This window comes from Pygocentrus nattereri, chromosome 8 (assembly GCF_015220715.1).
Source record: "Pygocentrus nattereri isolate fPygNat1 chromosome 8, fPygNat1.pri, whole genome shotgun sequence".
NCBI lineage: Eukaryota > Metazoa > Chordata > Actinopteri > Characiformes > Serrasalmidae > Pygocentrus > Pygocentrus nattereri.
In genome coordinates, this window is record NC_051218.1 from 43,427,807 (window position 1) to 43,448,596 (window position 20,790).

Sequence of the window (20,790 nt, forward strand, 5' to 3'; positions counted from 1 at the left end):
CACACACACTCAGACCCTGGAGCATCATTATAATGTACCCTCAAAAATCACAACACAAATGATCAGAACAGAGTTAGAGACACATGGAGATGCAGCAGAGAGGAAGAGGGAGAGAGAAAGAACCATAGTACATGAGTGTATGTTGAGACAGAGAGGAAGTGGAGAGAGAGAGAGAGAGAGAGAGAGAGAGAGAGAGACTCAGCAAAACCAGTGTTGTTTCATCCCACCACATTTGTTATTGATCATTATTTATTTTGCTGACAAAGCAACTTTGCAGTGGCCGTTGGTGCTGTGTTTGGTCAAAGGGAGGACCTGATTCACATGTGAATCTAGATGAAGACATGGTAGTTAGCAGCCTTTTAAAGACAGTTTATGTAAAAAGCTCAAAAGCTTCTAAAATCTACAGTTATTAAGAATTCCAAAATTTCCATGATTCAAAATTGTCTAAAGATTTGGAAGTTTAGAGCTGCACTGTGGACGATTCCTCCTCAAAAACGAATTAAGTCAAAGTTCATTTATGTGGCATTTTTTACAACAGGTGTTGTCACAAAGCAGCTTTAAAGAAAAATCCGGGTCCGAGACCCCATGACCCTGAAGCCAGTGGCGACAGTGGCAAAGAAAAACTTCCTAAGAGCAAGAGGAAGAAACCTTAAGGGGAACCAAGACTCAAAAGGGGAGCCCATCCTCCTCTGGTCCACACTGGACAGCACACAGTAAGTAAGACTAAGCAGTTCTACTCAGTCAGGAAAGGAGCCCAAGGGAAAATATGGCAGACATGCGCTGCTGTGAGTTGCCATAAAAGTCAGAGGTTTTGGGTCAGATTTTGCAGGAGTTCTTGGACTTTGCACCTAAGCTGCAAAATCAGCATTATACTGATGACTTTAGCAGATCATTCACTCACATCCTTAACAGACACATTCTTCGCCAAGTTTTGACTGAGATGATCGACATGCTCACAATCATCAGACTCATCCACTCCGAAGCGCACCCACGCTACAAAGGGTTCTTCTGCACATTGCATGCAATAACACATTTCCACCAGAGAGGTCTCCAAATCCCCAAAACCTACGTAGTGTAGCTTTAAGCTTTTTTGATGATTATGCATCAATCATCATGAGATTAATCTAAGAATACACACACACACACACACACTATATATATATATATATGAAAATTAAGATTTAGATTACAGAGTTGCTGATTCTTAAATATTATCAAACATGATCATTTAGCAGATTTTGTGATTTTGATCATTTTGGACAACTCAAAAAGAAGATTCAGAACAATAAACTAAAGCTTTTGAAGTCATTTGGTGATTTAGGATTCAAAAAAATCATCTAAAGTTCTAAAAGATTAAGCCTTAAAACATTTGTCTTTTAAGAAAAATTTTTAAGAAAAATTCCATGCAAAACCATCTAACGATTTAGAAACTTCAGAAGCTTAAGATCTTGAAGAATTTGACGAATTAGAATTGGATGATTCTGGAAGATTTAAAAGATTTTAATGTTTGGATGAGTTTTGATTCAGAATGTGTTAAAGCCTTTGAGGAGTGTGACGTGTCCACGTTCTTCTGCTTCTCACATTCCAGCTTCATCCCGAGCTAATCATCAGGTCTCCTTTCAGTTTGAGAGATAAACATCCGCGACTGGAGACTGAACACGTAAACACGCCACAAACACACCTACAGAGCTAAACGTGTAACGTCAAATTAGTCGACTGGCACAGAGCTAATCTGATATATCTCAGCATAGCTGACCTAGATAGCTCATCCTCGAGGAGAACAATAACGGCAGTGTGGTTAGAAAACCACCTCTTAACCAGCACCCCAACCCCCCCCCCCACCCCCACCCCCCCCTTCCCCCTTTATACATGAGACAAGGTCACACTACATACAGGAGGATACAAGACCTTGGCACACAGAGCAGCTAGATATAAGAGGCATTTTATAGCAGCCAGGATATGAGCCGACTCAGATACTGTACAAATTATCCTCTCAGTGGTTCAGTGAAGAGGAAGCACAAACTTCCTACAAGCTTTTCCTGAATTCTGGAAATCTTCTCTTAGAGAAGTGAGGGTCTATCTGTAGATTAGCCAGCAGCTATCGTGTCAGCTAAACATGCGGAAGCCTGAACAGAGACGGCGTACGTGGAAACTCACATGCTGGACACCATATATTTCTTGCTGGCCAAGAAGTTTTAATACTACTACTTTTCAGTAAGTTGCAAAAGATTAATTTACATTAAAATATATTTTGGGAATATTTGGTCACACTTTATAGAGATGATCCACATATACCTCAATAATTAAATAACTTTCTGGTCATACCCAGTTGATCATTTTAACCCCTTATGCTCCAGGGAATATTCTGGTTTGTCCATCTGAATTTACACGACCAAACCGTGAGGCAAATTATTCAGTAACTGCATGAAATAAATGTAAATTTATGTGGACACCAGCAGCACCAGTACAAAAAACACTAACACACCACCACCACGTCAGTGTCACTGCAGTGCTGAGAATGATCCACCACCCTAATAATACCTGCTCTGTGAGGGTCCATGGGGGGTCCTGACCCCTGAAGAACAGGGTAACAGAATATCAGAGAAACAGATGGACTACAGTCTGTAACTGTAGAACTACAAAGTGAAACTATATGGTCAGTGGAGCTGAAAATGGACAGTGAGTATAGAAATAAGGGCGTACTTAATGAATGACCACTTAAAAGAGTCGAGAGAGAGAAAGAGAGAGAGAGAGAGAGAGAGAGAGAGAGACAGAAAGAGAAACAGAGAGAGAGAGAGAGGCACTGAGAGAGACAAAGAGAGAAAGACAGACAGAAAGTGACAGAGAGAGAGAGAGACAGAGAGCTAGAGAGAGAGAGTGAGAGAGAGACAGACAAAGAGACAGAGAGAGAGAGTGAGAGTGAGACAGACAAAGAGACAGAGAGAGAGTGAGAGTGAGAGTGAGACAGACAAAGAGACAGAGAGAGAGAGACAGAGAGCTAGAGAGAGAGAGTGAGAGAGAGACAGAGAGAGAGAGAGAGAGAGAGAGAGAGAGCTAGAGAGAGAGAGTGAGAGAGAGACAGAGAGAGAGAGAGAGAGAGAGAGACAGAAAGTGACAGAGAGTGAGAGAGAGACAGAAAAAAAGACAGAGAGAGTGAGAGAGAGAGAAAGACAGAGACAGAGAGCGACAAAGAGAGACAGAAAGTGACAGAGAGAGAGAGAGAGACTTTGACTTTTGACAGTCCTTTATTGAAACAACTCTTTCTCTAAAACAGTCATCCATCGCATTGTGACATGTTACACTGAAATAAATTAAACGATTGAATAAAAATAAGATGACACTTTATAAACAGGTTAAAACAAAGAGACACAAATAAAACCCAGTTTAGCTCGTCTGAGCTCGGGAGCGAAGCAGAGCTCACCCTCACACACCGAGCACACGGCCCCACCACAGCACCATCTCGCCTCAAAGGCCTCCACGTCACACAGGCTCTTAGAATAATTAAAATCAATTAAAATCCTGGATCTGACCAGCCTAGAGGGAATCCTGGTGGCCTCGCAGTCAGTACCATGTGCCACCTTGTTCTTAGGACTGATTTATTTGGCCATCTTTGCCTGCCCAAGGATGAAGTCGATCAGTTGGCATTTGGATTTCTCTCTCTTGACGTACTTAAAACCAAGGATAAAAGTCTGCAGTGTAAAAGTCACATTAAGAGACCATGTTTTAAAACTTCAAACAAAGAGCAAAGCCTAAAGCAGTACATAAAAGCATGAACTACAGTCTCTCTCTGAGGACAAGACAGACACTGTGGTAAAATCTCAGGGTTTAAAACAGAAATAAAAGCGCTGACTGAGACCAAACCGTGTAAAATCATCCACTGCAGGTCAGCCACTTTTTAGTCAATGGTGGTTTATACAGTGCTCTCCACTCTGGCGTCACATCATCACTCAGGTTAAAAACATCATGCCATGGTGTGTCGGAGAGAAAGACACAGAGAATTGGGAAAGTCCCACTCTTTAAGCTATGTAAAGCTACATTCCAGGTAAATTGACTCATTCTAGGCCACTTTCTTCACCCCATTGAAGACAGACTATCTATTCTAACTCATTTCCACATGTCTAAGATTAGATTCAAGTCAGCCTAAGATAAAAGGGGACTTTAGTATCTTCTGAGGTGATAAGCCAGACCGGAATGTCTTCCAAATTCCGCTGAGTGTTCTTTAAACGAGATCCACCACATCCATGGTGTTATTGCTGATAAGCATAAAAACAGCATCAACACAGGAAGCCTTAAATTAAAAAAGATATAAGCACACTTTGTTCTCGTTTCTTATTCACTGCCGTGTGTTTTCACCTCATTCTCACTTCCAGAGCAGAGGTCTATAGAAAATAGCTGCACTCTACTAGTACTTTGAAACGTGTTCCTCTTTACCGTGTCAGAGTAACGGCAGATGTTTTACCACAACACAGGATCAGATCTGCTGGTTCGAAGAAACATTAACAGGAATAGTTGAAATGATAGGGGCACCAGGAGGGGCTGAGCTCACCATAAGAGCTCCCTTTGAAAACAACAGAATCTGAAGTTTTAGAGCAGGGGTGTCAGACTCAACCACTAAAGAGGCAATATTTTAAAAATCTCAGTAAGTTCGTGGGCCAGCTGTGTTTTTATTTCATTTTTACTTAACCTTTTGCCATTTGTTATTTAAAAAATCGCTGCTGTCAGAACCAAACCTCATATCTGCAAAACGGTAACTTTACAGGAGAAAGAAAACAAACCTTACTTTCAATGTAAGTCAATGGAACCAGAACACCCCCCCCCCCCAAAGTCATTTTGGGTTGTTTGTTTTCGCCTATTCATCACAAAATTGGCACAAAATGTAAAGACCAATAGGCATTTCCAAATTATGTCAAAAACTGAAAAACGACAAAAATGGAGATACATGGGTTTACAAAACTGCAACAGCAACACAGGCACTGAACACTTTTTCACAAAGAATTATCAATAACGAATTGTTTTTCTATAATCACCAGCCATCTTTTCATTTTAACCATGTTCACATTACTACACACAACTACTAAAACTACTAAAGTTTTTACCTTCAAATGTACTTAAGTACAAAGTAAAAGTACTGAAAGAGTAATTCTGGCTCTGATGTCCTGTTATCATTTTTATAACCAGACTGGCTTCATGAACTCATTTCAGGTGAAAGTCCTCCAGCGTCTCTCTTGGTAAACCAGTCTTTTAATAGAACGTCATTAATTAGTGACGCTGACGTCTATTAAAATGATCAGAAGCACAAAACACTGAAGGTAAACAGTTTCCATCAGGGAGAACCGAGTGGCTCTGAAATCACTTTTTACACACAAGCAAAGTTTCAGTTTCAGATTTATTTACAACTTAGTTCCAAGTTTAAGTTGAATAAAAACTGGCTTTAAACTCAGGATCACAGATGAGCTCCTTTACTATGTTGATCTGTAGGCGTCTGTTCATAAACATAAACCAGCCCAAACTCATTTACTATAAAATGAAATGGTGTTTGTAGAAATTCAGAAAAAAGCCGCGTCAGTCTCGACCTCATATGTGGACATATTTCTATATTGAGCTCTATTTACACAAAGTTAGGTTAGTTCATCATTTATGTTGAACAGACTCTCCCAAAGTTTTACGCTGCTGTGCTGACGTTGAACCGCGTGCTGCACTGGGTCGGTATGACCAACAGGTCAAAACCAGCTCTAAACAAAGTGACCGCTGGGCCCTGATTGGTGCTCTGGATTTGCGGTTCTTTCGTTTTGACACGTTACGTTTTTATACACACAGAAACCAAAAGGAACGACAGATTTCTCAAAATGTAGGAGGAAAAAGTCGGATATTAGACTCTGAAATGTAGTGGAGTGAAAGGAAAAAGTCGCCCAGAACGGAGAAACTTCAGTACAGATACACGGAAAATACTAAAGTACAGAAACTCATTACATTTACTCAGTAACTGTCCATCACTGGTATGCACAATGTTTTCTGCATCTTCTTCTAAACCAGTGCCACAATATATTAGTAAGCCTTGTTAGTTTCAGCGTATGCAGCAAACAAAACAACAAAACAACAAAACAACATGAAGCTGTCAAGAAGAAAATTTGTAAATCAAAGAAGCTGCTGGTGAAAGTCTGGATTTTATCCAAGCAGAAAATGCAACCAACTTCTAAGACGACTTTGGAGGTTCTGAAAAATAGCCCTGCAGATTTCTTTAAAAATAAAAAAAAAGCTTAGTGTCTCCCAGAAAGATATAAAGACAAAGTGTGGACACACAGAAATACTGACAATCTGATTTGGTATTTAGTTGTTGAGGCTTTTCTGTTTTCTCATTTTTTCCCTGAAAATGAAATGATTAACCTACTATCTGTTGTGACTGGAAATGAAGTAAATTTAAATTTGAATATGGTAAATTTAAATTTGAATATGGTAAATCAAACTAAGGAGACACTAGTTTGAGTGGTGCTTTTTGTATTAAACAAACACTCACAGACTCTCATTAACATGGCAAAAACATATGAGGGCTAAGATTTGGGCCAGGGTGAGGATTAGGATTAGGTTTTGGGTTGGGGTAAATTTAGGGTTAGGATTAGGATTAGGGTGAGGGTTAGGTGTTGGGTAAGCTTGGTAAGCTTTGGTTTTGCATAATGTAAATAATATATTAACAATACATCTACTTAATGTAAGTGGCACACGACTCATTTGGTTGCCTTCAAATGTAGATCTTTTTATTAATGGGTTTTAACCAGCTCAAGTTGCTTAGCTGGTAAGGTTCCTCCAGGTTCCTCCAGGTTCAAATGCCCTCTCCTACTTGACCATATTCACCCAGTCATTGATGGACCCTTCTCTTTGGCAACATTTTTCTCAGGGTGTCTGACCTGTCTGACTCGTTCCATCTCACTGACTTCCCTCTCTAAGGTATGCATATGGACTGTGGTGTCCACCAGCAGGTCTATCAGGACCTCCAGCCTCAACTTCAGCTCGCGGTTCTCCTCCTCCAGACTCTGCAGCCTCCAGCCTAGGCTTTGAAGCCTGGACTTCTCCCAGGCTCTGCCATGCCTTACCCACTGGCCATGTCTGAAGGTCAAGGAGTGGCTTCCAAGCTTGAGGGTTGGAGGTCCAGATTGGAGGGCGAGGTCACAGATAGAGGAGTGGAAGCCAAGGGAGGACAGGGAAGTCTTTCGGCAGACAGGGGTCATGTTAGGGTTCCAGACATCACAGAGTTGTTTATGGCACTGCACTCTCAGCCTGTTCCACACATCTTGAAGGAGGGACATTTTCCGTGAAGTTAAGCTGCCGTCCTGATGATGGTTTGATGGAAACAGATTAGATAAAAGACACAGACTGCTTGGCTGAGAACACTGTGGTCTTGCTAGCACTTTGACTTTTGACTCTATGGGTTAAATACATCAGGGCTCACTTGGTTATGCCTGGTTCCCTCGCTTGGTTGAGTTCTTTGTTGTGGTGTCAGTTCAAATCCCCCAGATTTCAATTTCCTCTATATTAGCTCTGAGCAGGAGTTTCAGCCGCGACAGCTGGCAGAAGTCTGGGAGTAAAAGACTTCAGAGGGTTCCAAGTTTAGCAGCACATGTAGCTGAATCGACCTACAAATGGACAGCAAGATACATTGGATTTGTTTCAACTAATGAAACACACTATACACTGTTCAGGCATAACATTCTGACCACCTCCTCGTTTCTGCGCTCATTGTCCACTTTATCAGCTCCACTTACTGTATAGCTGCACTTTGTAGTTCTACAGCTACAGACTGTAGTCCATCTGTTTCTCTGATACTCTGTTCTTCAGTGGTCAGGACCCCCATGGACCCTCACAGAGCAGGTACTATTTGGGTGGTAGGTCATTCTCAGCACTGCAGTAATGCTGACGTGGTAGTGGTGTGTTGTGTTGGTCTGAGTGGATCAGACACAGCAGTGCTGCTGGAGTTTTTAAACACTGTGTCCACTCACTGTCCGCTCTATTAGACACTCCTACCTTGTCGGTGCACCTTGTAGATGTAAAGTCAGAGACGACAGCTCATCTGCTGCTGCACAGTTTGTGTTGGTCATCCTCTAGTCCTTCATTAGTGGTCACAAGACGCTGCCCACAGGGCGCTGTTGGCTGGATTTGATATGGTTGGTGGACTATTCTCAGTCCAGCAGTGACACTGAGGTGTTTAAAAACTCCAGAAGCACTGCTGTGACTGATCCACTCACATTAGCACCACACACACCAACACACCACTACCACTCAGTGTTACTGCAGTACTGTACATTGTCAGCAGGAGCTTCATCCAATAATTTGGGATGAGTTGGAGTGAAACGCTCCAGAACTAACCATCCAACATCAGTACCTGACCTCACTAATGCTCTTGTTGAATGCAATCAAGTCCTCACAGCAATGTTCGAGCATCTACTCTAAAGCCTTCCCAGAAGAGTAGAGGCTGTTACTGCAGTAAAGGTAAACAAACTCCCTACAAATACCCCTGATTTCAGAAGAAACGTTGCATCAACAAGTATCTACTAACCTGTGAACATATAGTGCAGCGTTCACTCCTGATAACTGTGCCCATATGAGGAATTACAAATGACGTATAAACGAATGCTGCTCAATTCACATGACCTATATTACAATGTTTTCCCAAGGTTATTTTCCTTTGTTACCATGGTAACCGAGAACGCTTCAAAGCATCATAAACCAGCCCATATTCCATACAGATCATCATAGAATAAAGCCACAAGAGGCAGTGCGTTACTGTGCTCTTAAAACTCCCTTCCCTGTGATAAAATCACAGTAACACACGATAAAATACAATACAATGAAACACAAATTTTCAGAAAATCATTTATTAATAATAATAACTGACATACATAGAGAGATAGAGAGATAGATAGATAGAACTTTATTGATCCCGCAGGGAAATTGCAGACAAAAGGTATTTAGCCCAGAAATGCAGTTCCAGAGTGTGGTATTGTTGCAAAGCAGCCATGGACCACAGAATGAGGAGAACGTTCGGTCGGCCATCGCATTTTGAGGTCTTTTCGCAAATTGTTCACTTTTTTGTCGTATAACAGTGAACATCTGGTATCAAAGCACTGTTTAATGCAAAAACCTTTGCTTTATGAGCACTTTCTCATCACCAAATTACCACCACGAGTCGTATTTAGCACCAATCCAGTGACGTCCCACTTCTCACACTGGGGCTGAATCTCAAACGGCTCCCTGCTCCCTACATAGTGCACTACTTAGAAGTTTAAATACTGGATCCTGCAGCCCAACAGAGCAAAATGCAGCTAAGAAATAGTCGTTCAGGACTCAGACACGTCCACACTCGATAAATGATGCACTGTTTGGCTGTAGAGGCTAGAATTTTAAACTTTCATATCTAGCACACTATTTAGGGAGCAGGGAGCCGTTTGGGATTCAGCCTGGGTTTGACGTGACTTCTGACTGAAACGTGAAAATCTGAAGGGTGTAAAACATTCAAGTGACAGTTTTTAGACTTTTATACTAACATCAAGCCTGTGATGTTAATGACCGAGGTGTTTAGGCTGTTGGCCCATTTAGCCTGTTAGCTAGCTCACTAGCCTGGTTCTAGTTAAGAACATAAGTTGTCAGCCCTTCAGTTTACTTCAGGTAAACGGGTTCTTACTTCATCAGTGCACTCAGTGGTCCATGGGAGCAGCATAGAGTGAAAGATTAATCCATTTACAGCACAAGGGGGTTTTTTTTGTGCCGTGGTGCAGTGATACAGCGCTCAGTTGCTGTGAGGCGGTCATTGCTGCGCGTGTATCGTGTATTTTGCTACAGCTTTGAACGCAGCCCAGCCAATCAGATTTCATGACCAGAACTATCCATTTTATAACGCTCCATATTCCATATTTAAATGACCTGGAATTGATGACACTCAACTTTTCTAGTATTAGCTTGGACAGTGCCAACTGATCACATATGTGGAGTTATTTCTCTCCTTTTATCCCATGTGGAAGCCTTTATTTCCCCCTCGACAAACGACCAGATGTTCCACTGCTATACTTTTTTACACAAATCACCAACCAATGAGCATACGCGCACAAGATGTGCAACTCACTTGGAAGGAGATGAAGCCTAAGAGCTTTCGGAAAAGGACAGACTTCCCTGTGATCATTTTCACAATGAAGGAAAAGCTAAACTGTCTTTCTGCTTGGGGTGGGTTGTCGTTCCAATTCATATCAGGTTCCTATCATATTTACATACATTTCGCCTTTGCTCTCTTGTCTGGGCCCCTTTTAGATGCCTAATGCAATCAGACAGCAACAAGATGTTCAGTGGTTCTAGACTTCCAGCGGTTCTGGTTCCTGTGTACAAAGCCATCCACCACAGGGCTGTTCTACACGTTCAGTGGCCTTCACTCAAACTTGATGTGGTAAAAACTTAAATGCCAGCCATCATACTAAGAAGGAAGACATGGAGTTTATTGCTGTGGGCTATGGTGCCCACTGGTGGTGAAGAAGGATTTAAGGCCAAAGCATCTCAGAATTAGGGGACTTTCTCCGTAATTCAATCACTGAGATGTAAACAAAGTAATTCAGGGTGGCTTGGTGTGAAATTGTTCATTGTACTGAAACTTACTGCCTGATGTCCTTACAGTGGTGGTGATAGGAACCAGGCGTCGCAACCTCTATTTTATTTGCTATCTGATACAACCAGCACCGTCTGAGCTCTTATATGAAGTATTGATGGTAAAACAATCATAAATCAGAGAAGAAGGTTTTTATTTTGGGGGGATTCTTTTGTTTTACAGGCTCTCCACCACACATGAACTGTAAAAAAATGATTTTTTAGGCCTAAAGCTTATCTGAGACTATCATAAAACAATCTCTCAGGCATCAGGCAGCATTTCTGTAGCAACTTTGTTAAGTAACTTCCTGTGAAGTAGCTTTTAGAGGTGCTAAAGGAGAATTCCACCCATCTTTTAAAACATCATATTCCCTCACTTGGTGGCTGAGATGAAAACAGTCATGCAAAATGGTTCATTGAAGAGAAACCAGGGGTGGTTGTAGGAACCAGGGGTCTCAGAGTCTACAGCGCAATCATAGACGTTTTATTTGCCATATAAAATGAACAGTGAACTTAAACGTGTCGTTTGAGTATCGACGGTTTTGTGTACTGACTTCCTGTGTGTGAGCTTCTGGAGGTGTCAAACTCTTCCGCTGTGAAAGATTCTGACTGAGAAAGTTTTACTAGGACACCGTGTTTCCTATCACACCATGATATGATCATGATGAAAATGACTATACAGCTATTTTGGAAAAAAGGTGGAATCCCCCTTTAAAAACTGAGCAAACAGCCAGGAACTGAAAATACTGTCACCATTGTTGTTTTCATGAGCTATTTGAATGAAGCCGGCCAAAAGCTTCACTCGCTTCCTCCAGCACATCTTTAAAAGCAAAAATGAGCGAACACCTTATTTAAAATTCAAAGCAGAATAGTTTGAATCGCACCACTTCGGTTTGTGCAGATTAGTAATGACAGAATCCCAGTCAAGCAAGTGTCTTTAAATAGGCTTCTGCATCAATATACAGTGACTGTCGAATGTACACACTGTACAAATACGAATTAAAATGACCAAACTGCATTTTTCTTGATGAACACTTGATGAACATCTCAAAACTATCATTAAACAATGTGGTAGACATGAGTTACATATTGGTAACGACTCTGTGCAGTAACTCCCTGTGGGTTGGCTCCTATCACCACCTCTGTCAACAATTCTGACTTGGCAAGTTTCTCTTGAATGGAGCGTTTCACACCAAACCACTCTGACTGACTTTGTTTACATTTTAAATGACGATTTATTGATAACGCTGAAATTTTGAAAAAATTGGTGGAATTGTCCTTTAAAGTTTGGCCAGTGTATTTCGTCTTTATTCGATTTATTCTCCACAGCAGGCGTTTGTGCTGACAAGTAAAGCAAGAATGAAGCAAAAAGTTCACAAAATGTTTAGAGAAATGTTTTGAAATGAAAACACAGTAAACGGCTGTTTACTGACTTTTCTATCTCAATGGAGGTGTGACTTGAGGCGAGGCTATGAAAAAAAACAAAAAACACACAAAATCACATTTTCCAGATACAATTTAAGCTGCTTCTAGATAATCGACCCTTATGTGGAAGGTGAATGTGCTCATGTTGGGCTTAAGCTGAACCTGGACGAAGCTGGACGAAGCTGGACGAAGCTGGACAGAGTCCTCCATCTCTGCTGCCTTCAGTCGAGCTGGTTTAGTCCCAGGACGTTACAGAGAGAAGTGAGCGGGTCGAACCCGACGTACAGACGACTCATATAGCACAGCACACCCACCCCTCCCACTGCTATCAGCACCCACTGCACCTTAGCACTGAAATAGAGAGGAGCCAACCTGAGAGAGAGAGAGACAGACAGACAGACAGACAGAGAGAGAGAGAGAGAGAGAGAGAGAGAGAGACAGACAGACAGAGAGAGAGAGAGGGACGGGGTAGGGGGAGAGACAATATGAGAGAGATGGAGAGAGTGAGGAGAGGAAGAGAGAGGGGAGAATGTGAGAGAGAGAAAGAGCAAGTTAAAAGTAGAGAGAAAGAAAAAGAGAGAGAGATAGAGAGAGAGAGAGAGAGAGAGAGAGAGAGAGGAAGAGAGAATATGAGGGGGGAAAGGGAGAGATAGAGAGGACGACAGGGAGAGAGGGAAGGAGAGAGGAGAGAGGGAGAGAGAGGGAGAGATGGAGAGAGGGAGAGAGGAAGAGAGAATATGATGGAGAGAGGGAGAGAGGAGAGATGGGGGGAGGGAGAGAAGAAAAGAGGAGGGAGCGGGAGAGATGGAGAGAAGGACAGAGAGAGGAACAGAGGAATGAGAGAGGGGGAGAGGGAGAGATGGAGAGAGGAAAAGAGGAGAGAGAGATAGAGAGAGGGATGGAAAGAGAGAGGAGAGATGGAGAGAGGGAGAGAGGAGAGAGGGAGGGGGAGAGGGAGAGATGGAGAGAGAGATGGAGAAAGGAAGAGAGGCGAGAGGGAGGGGAGAGGGAGAGATGGAGAGAGGGAGAGGGAGAGATGGTGAGAGGGATGGAGAGAGGGAGAGAGGGAGGGGAGAGGGAGAGAGGAGAGGGGGGGAGAGGGAGGGGGAGAGATGGAGAGAGGAGAGAGGGATGGAGAGAGGGTGGGGGAGAGGGAGAGAGGGATGGAGAGAGGGAGGGGGAGAGATGGAGAGAGGGAGGGGGAGAGATGGAGAGAGGGAGAGAGGGAGGGGAGAGGGAGAGATGGAGAGAGGGAGAGAGGGAGGGGAGAGGGAGAGGGAGAGATGGTGAGAGGGATGGAGAGAGGGAGAGAGGGAGGGGGAGAGATGGAGAGAGGGAGAGAGGGAGGGGAGAGGGAGAGAGGAGAGAGGGATGGAGAGAGGGTGGGGGAGAGGGAGAGAGGGATGGAGAGAGGGAGGGGGAGAGATGGAGAGAGGGAGAGAGGGAGGGGGAGGGGGAGAGGGGCAGAGGAGAGAGGGATGGAGAGGGAGAGATGGAGAGAGGGAGAGAGGGAGGGGGAGAGATGGAGAGAGGGAGAGATGGAGAGAGGAAGGGGGAGAGGGAGAGATGGAGAGAGGGAGAGAGGGAGGGGAGAGGGAGAGAGGAGAGAGGGATGGAGAGAGGGTGGGGGAGAGGGAGAGAGGGATGGAGAGAGGGAGGGGGAGAGATGGAGAGAGGGAGAGAGGGAGGGGGAGGGGGAGAGGGGCAGAGGAGAGAGGGATGGAGAGGGAGAGATGGAGAGAGGGAGAGAGGGAGGGGGAGAGATGGAGAGAGGGAGAGAGGGAGAGAGGAAGGGGGAGAGGGAGAGAGGGAGAGAGGGAGAGAGGAAGGGGGAGAGGGAGAGAGGAGAGAGGGATGGCGAGAGGGAGAGAGGGATGGAGAGAGGGAGAGAGGGAGGGTTTAAAGGTTGTTGTTACTTTAAATGAACTAAATTAAAGAGAAATTTAATGTTTATATTGTCTTTAATTCACTATGACAACATTTTTACCAAAACAAAAAACAACTGAATGAAACTAATTAGTCCAAAACAGCAGAGGCCCATCGTGACCTCAGCAGAATGAAGTAGCGCCCCCTACCTTCCCTGTGCAGACTTGGCATATCCATGGAAGTAGCGATACCGTCCATGAAGGTACAGCAGCCCGAGAAGCACAGACACAGCTGGAGGAGGAAAAACACAGCATGTAAAAAATAAACAGGCCTGAACTCACAGCGGCTTCTGCTGAGTGACGGTGCTTCAGTACAATATCAGACCATTTTCATCCCAAAATACTGTCAATCCATTGGCAACAATATTGGATATAACAAGTTTTCTGAAAAGTATGTAGTTTCATGCAAAAGTTTGAACGCCTCAAATCAACAAAACTCAACCAGGGGTGCCCAGACTTTTGCATATGACCTTAACAACTGATGCATATAGATACACCCATCAGGCATAACAATCTGACCACCTGCTCGTTTCTACGCTCACTGTCCACTTTATCAGCTCCACTTACTGTATAGCTGCACTTTGTAGTTCTACAGTTACAGACTGTAGTCCATCTGTTTCTCTGATACTCTGTTACCCTGTTCTTCAGTGGTCAGGACCCCCATGGACCCTCACAGAGCAGGTAGTATTTGTACGCTGCTGGCTGGATATTTTTGGTTGGTGGACTATTCTCAGTCCAGCAGTGACACTGAGGTGTTTAAAAACTACAGCAGCACTGCTGTGTCTGATCCACTCAGACCAGCACAACACACACCAACACACCACCACCACATCAGTGTTACTGCAGTGCTGAGAATGACCCACCCCCCAAATAGTACCTGCTCTGTGAGGGTCCATGGGGGTCCTGACCACTGAAGAACAGAAAAAACTACAAAGTGCAGCTATACAGTAAGTGGAGGTGATAAAATGGACGATGAGCACAGAAACAAGGAGCTGGTCAGAAAGTTATAAGCGTAGGGTTAAAAGAAACCCAAACTCAAGCACACTTTCGAAACGCTTCAGTCCTGCAGAGATGATGTCGATCTATTAGTGCTTATTAGTCGATCTTGTAGCACTTGCATTGCTGCAACACCCTAAACCATTTTCCTGTACTTTTCGAAAGCTTATCAGTAGCGTGCAGCAGTCAATCAAAAGATCAAAAGCTTAGAAACGCCGCTCACACTCTTCACTCTTCATCTCATCTGTTCAGCTCAGTGGAGTTACTGTAACCACAGCCGTGCTTATGGCCTGCAGCTCAGCCTGTAAAAGTAGCAGTATTTTGCATTTCTTGCATTGCACTCACACAGTTTTGTTTATATGTAAATGTGTGATATGAGGTAATGTCCTAATGTCCACTCCATCTCTCTCTCTCCGGCCGTGTTTATGAGAGCTCACCTTGACTGAAGAAGAGTCCAGCCACCCAGAGTGTGACCACAAACAGAGGGAAGTACTCCGAACAGTTTGCTCTGGCAAATGAGAAACAGAATGTGTAGCATTCGACCCACAAGCAGAATACGGTATATTTTCTGTTCATCCAGCTCCCAAAGTCAAAACACCCATATAAAGAACTGTTGTCACTGTCACAATCATGGAATTTTACAATTAACTGCTATATAAATAATTACAGTTAATAATTTAAAAAACTTTTTTTCCAAATTCCACATAATTAAATAATTAAGATGTAAACAAAATAATATCAGGGTGCTTTGATGTAAGATGCTCTGTTCTAGACAAACTTGCCAAGTCAGAATTGTTCACAGTGGTGGCGATAGGAACCAGACATCTACCCCTAAAAGACCCCTCACAGAAAGTTACCACATGAACTGGTTGAATATATGCGGCCTGACGCCTGAGATATTGTTTCATGAAAGTTTGACACAGTTTTGGCTTTAAATGCACTTTAATCCATTAATTTTATTCCATTCGTGGTGGAGGGATACTCGTGGGGCGCCGTGAGGCAAAATAGTCCCCAAATCATTTTTTTTTTTTTTTTCTACTATTTTTCCATCATCAACATAATATATCAAACTCAGGAGAATTGTGTAGGTTCACTGGTGGTTTTGGAGAGTAAATAAAATGTCTATATTTGCACTGTAAGCATGGTGACCCCGGGTTCCTATCACCACCGCTGTAAAGAAATATCAGACCACTCTGAACGGCTTTACACCTTAAAGACTGAACTATTCAGAAACGTGCAGAAATTGGTGGAATTCCCCGTGAACTGCATGTAATCACTAAAGAACCATCGCAAATCCGCTATCTGGCTTCCCAGCTATGAATACTCAGCGACACGGACGACAGACACAATTCAAGCTCAAATAAACAAACATTACTCACTGCTGCCCTCTAAATGTGCTATAGATCCAAGTCCAAATTTAGAGCTTTTGTTTTTGTAAAACCCAAGACAATCTCATGAAATGCCTTTTCTACTTTATTATATATTATAAAAATGAATCATCCTGTTATTTACGAGGTAAACATACGATTGTGAAAGGTAAGAACTGGGGTCATAATTGTGGTCAGCTGTAATAAACCTAAGCCTGTAAACAAATCTGCATAGACCAGCACAGCTGCTCACCATAATGTGGTCTGGATGCTGGTATGCTGGTCAACCAGCATGACCATGTAGGGTGACCAGCCAAACCAGAACTAGACCAGCATAAACCAACATGAACCTGCTTAGTCAAGCATGGATATCATACAGCAGTAGCAGATTAATGTGTACAGATTATCTTTCATAGGTCCAGGTAAAAAACTCACTGTGCTCTGAAGACCCTTTCAAACTCAGGGGGTCCTGTAGTGGCTGGCGGGGGGACCGAATACTTCCGCCGAGCGTAGATCACCTGCAGGGAGAAGTACGCTGGCAGGAAAAGGCAGAACATGATTAAAACTCCACTGAGACTGCAGGAGACGCTTCCTCAAAACCTGATGCCTTCAACATCATCACTTACCTCCAAAACAGTAACTTTACAGGAGAAGGACAAAACCTATTATACTTTTAATGTAAGTCAATGGAACCAGACTTTTTCCCCAAGTCATTTTGGGCCATTTCTTTTGACCCATTCATTCTGAAATTTACGGACAATATAAAACACAACATGCCTTTTCAGATTATGTCAAAAACCGAAAAACGATAAAAAGTGGAGATACAAGGTTTTCTTCAGACAGCAGCGATATATTCATCTTAATGCGAGAATAATAATACTCTTCAGTTCTACTACTATACGTTAGGGGTGTTATGCATATAAATTAAAATACTTTTTCTTCAAAATTAATTTGAGACAATGTGAATATTTCGACTTTATGCTATAAGAAATGTAACAACACGGTTTACACTGTTATATTAGAAACAATAAATATGAAAAAAAATTCTTTGCACATTAATTTACTGTACATTTAAACTTGTCTACCAAGGAAAGAGACTTTAAAAAGGAGTTCCAACAATTCTTCAAAAATGTTGCATATATAAATCATTAAGATGCCTCGTTGATGACCTTTACAGCGGTGGTGATAGGAATCACGGGTTGCCATGTCCTCAATATAAACAGCTATTTCATTTGCTATTCAAAACAACCAGCGAACACACACACGTTTTATATGTAATGTTGAAATTGATTAAATAATGATGAATCTGGAAAAAGGTTATTAGGAACTTTTGTTGCCTTACAGCTACTTACATGTACCTCTCGGCTGTAAATGCATCTTAGAATTACTTTTCAGGCCAGAAAACTCGGCATAAAACTATTTTAAATGAATTTCTCAGGCATTAAGTTACACGTTCACAAGCATTTAACGTTAGAACTTCCTTTGGTGCAGCTTTTAAATGCAATAAGCTCTTCAGACGTCTGGTTCCCATCACCACCACTACCCTGTTCTATTTCTGGTTCCTGTAGATCAGAGCATTTTACATGGAAACCATCCTCAATGACTTGGTTTACAGTGTAAAGATTAGATTGCGCAGAAATGCTGATAAATCAGAAGACTTCCCTTTAAATTTTGCTTTCATAGCTGCTGCAGCTTCGTTCCTACCTTGCTCCAGCACCCCCAGCACCGTGACTGCAGCAACACACACCACCTGATCAAGCATTGTTCAGCAGGTAGGTACACACACATATACACACACACACACACAACCACAACCAGCTCAATGCGACTTCTAATCTGACTACGTGTAATCACACAGTTCTCCCTATCCTCCTTCATCTCGTCACACTGTCCTTCCTCATTTTAGAGTAGGTGGAGCTCAGCAGGAAAGCAAAAGTTCTGAGCAAGCACAAACACAAACATGCACACAAAGAACACGGTCCTGATGAGGAAGAAGTTCCAAGGTAATCAAATAAAGGTTCACGAGTAAGTCAAGGGTATCAGGGAAGAGGAACTGGAGTAAAGCTATTGGCCAGTAAGGGGTCTTTACTATTAGGGGCCTGTAACATAGTCTGCATGCTTACTACAGAGTCGGCTTATGCTGATTAAATATCTGATCTTTTATGACGTCACAATTTCAACAGATTGCATTATTAAAAAATGACTCGAGGGAACGTATAAATTAACGATTCTGAATATTGTTTTAAATGCAATGTGTTGGTTATATGTTTTGTGGGCTTCCACAGACTGACACCCAGAATTCTGGGTTTTCTATGGTCCTGATGGGCATCTTGTCTTTGGTTTTGCCTTGTTTGGGGGGGGGTAAGATGGTAGACCCTTCCAACTCTTGGTAGCACAAAGTATATCTGCGGTCCAAAGGCGAGGCTGCAGCTGAGGTAGGCTTCGCTGCCTGGCCACTAGGTCACAGCAGGCCTTTCCAAAGTGAAGGATCCCAGAAATCCAGCCTATGCTTGGAGTGATTTCAAGGATGTCTCAGATGTATCCTTCACGGACCTTCGCTTCTCTCTGCACAAACGGCGAGAAGGAAAAAAAAAAAAAAACAGCACCACGAAAATGCCAGAAAACCAAGCTGTTGGAGCTCGTTTTAAAATCTAATTTGTTTGTGTCCTTGAATTCGTCTTTTACCTTATAAAGCGTAAAATCACTGATTAATTAAAGAATTCGCCCATGTATCGGATTTGAATTAGAATATTAATATATATGTAGTGTATCGGACTATAGAAGAACATAGAAGCATTTCTGTGAAGAAACGACAAAGCAACAATCTCAATGTAACGAGCTCCAGTTTCTCTCAGCAGTTCCCTCACAAAAGTTTGGCGCCGCTCTGGTGGCGTCACCCTGCAGCCTCGTCGGTGCTGATCCATTTGTGTGACCTATAGGTTACTAAGGAGAAGTCTTCATAGGACAGTCCTACCGAGGACCCGCGCCACCTCGGCTGCAGCCTCGGCTTTGGAACGCAGCTTATATGAGGACGGCACTACAACCTTCACCCAGAGCTGAGAAGGTGCTCAGACTGATAACACACTGTATTTTCCAGACATTTCATTCATTTGGGAAATCAAGCACATGAGCCGGTACTATATACACCACTATACATCAGCATTTAACATAGAACCTTTTACCTTGTAAGAAGTCTTTCGTTATCCCAATACCACACCTGTGATCATGCCAGTATCTGCTAGCTCCCCTATGGGATTTACAATGTTGGAATCAAGCTAACAGTGGTTCACATTCAGTCCTCCATAATGGGTTTACGCTATTTGCAGGAGGTCTGAAGCTGGACCTACACTACACGGCTTTCTGCCCAGCTTTAAGCCTGATGTGCTCAGAGGACCCGTAAGCGTGAGAGGAGAAACCACTGTAGTCATCGCCATGCTCTTATCTCCATAGTATGAACTTTGGGTCTAAGCTTGATTTCTGTATGGCCAGAATTAATATGGATTCAAAAGAATCGCCTCCATCACCCTGAGGTAGATAAAAATGTTCAGAACCTGATGCGTTCTGTCCTGAGTACATTTTCTCTCGAACATCACTGGATCCTCTGAATTACGAGGTTGTTAAAGAGCGGAAATATGGATATTGCTACTATTAGCCTGGCAGGCTCATTAAGCACTCTTTGGCAGCACAGTCAGAGTCGGTTTATTAGGAGCCTGGCCACTTCCTATTTCCCCCATTATATCAAAAACAGGACGCCAAAACTGCAGGACACCAGAGGGCGCTCACGAGCGAGTCCTCGGTGAGCGGGAGTGAACGGAGATAAAAACGAGAAGTTAAATAGTTTCTAGAATAGAATTTACAACCGTTCGTCTCTGTGTTTGCACACTGTGAAATTAGACCTCTGCATTTAACCCATCCGTGCAGTGAAACACCCACATACATGCACACTAGTGAACACACACACACTAGGGGGCAGGGAGCACACTTGCCCAGAGCAGTGGGCAGCCCTATCCACGGCGCCCAGGGAGCAATTGGGGGTTAGGTGTCTTGCTCAAGGGCACTTCAGTCATGGACTGTCAGCCAAGGGGATCAAACCGGCGACCTTCCGGTCACAGGGCTGGTGCCCTAACCTCCAGCCCACGACTGCCTCCCTAATCACTCGTCACAGAACTGTCCTTTCATTTTAGACAGTAGAAGGATGGACTTCACTAAAAAAGCAGAGAAATCTCACCTGCATGGTTCCTTTATTTCTACAGCCAACGTTTCATGCAGCAGGACGCTGGCATTACTGCTCCTGAGTGCTGATTGGTTGGCGAGCAGAGCAGCTCACAGGCTGTTCACGCTCAGACAGCACGACTTCAAACTCCTATCACTCGACTTTAAGGGCTCTTAAAAATACAACAGCAGTGTTAACGTGTTTTATGCTGTTCAGGAAATTATGGTATTCTTTTACATTAAAA

At 43.0% G+C, this 20,790-nt stretch overlaps 2 protein-coding genes across 3 annotated transcripts; both read right to left on the reverse strand.

The window, feature by feature from the left end:
- Positions 1-6,845: 6,845 nt before the first annotated feature.
- On the reverse strand, positions 6,846-7,301 carry LOC108411691 (protein chibby homolog 1-like). The gene has a single exon (XM_017683389.2). The coding sequence runs from the start codon at positions 7,299-7,301 to the stop codon at positions 6,846-6,848; it is 456 nt and encodes a 151-aa protein (XP_017538878.2).
- Positions 7,302-11,899: 4,598 nt separating this feature from the next.
- Positions 11,900-18,208, reverse strand: ltc4s (leukotriene C4 synthase). 2 transcript variants are annotated; one of them, XR_001856585.2, is made up of 6 exons: positions 18,038-18,208; positions 16,769-16,868; positions 15,404-15,474; positions 14,121-14,202; positions 12,208-12,417; positions 11,900-12,089 (listed from the first exon to the last, which is right to left on the reverse strand). XR_001856585.2 is itself a non-coding variant. In XM_017683396.2 (5 exons), the coding sequence occupies exons 1-5, from the start codon at positions 18,093-18,095 to the stop codon at positions 12,267-12,269; spliced, it is 462 nt and encodes a 153-aa protein (XP_017538885.1). In that variant the 5' UTR covers positions 18,096-18,207; the 3' UTR covers positions 11,900-12,266. The 2 variants fall into 2 exon arrangements, 1 of the variants encoding a protein (XP_017538885.1); XM_017683396.2 differs by having other exon boundaries at positions 11,900-12,417; positions 18,038-18,207.
- Positions 18,209-20,790: the final 2,582 nt, after the last annotated feature.

Excerpts from the sequence above, each read along its gene's own strand:
- ltc4s (XM_017683396.2), bottom strand. The coding sequence starts at position 18,095 with ATGCTTGATCAGGTGGTGTGTGTTGCTGCAGTCACGGTGCTGGGGGTG. Across the intron at positions 14,203-15,403 it reads TGGACTCTTCTTCAGTCAAG|CTGTGTCTGTGCTTCTCGGG; the intron begins GTGAGCTCTCAT and ends TTCCTCCTCCAG. Across the intron at positions 12,418-14,120 it reads GCCAAGTCTGCACAGGGAAG|GTTGGCTCCTCTCTATTTCA; the intron begins GTAGGGGGCGCT and ends TCTCTCTCTCAG.
- LOC108411691 (XM_017683389.2), bottom strand. The coding sequence starts at position 7,301 with ATGTCCCTCCTTCAAGATGTGTGGAACAGGCTGAGAGTGCAGTGCCAT.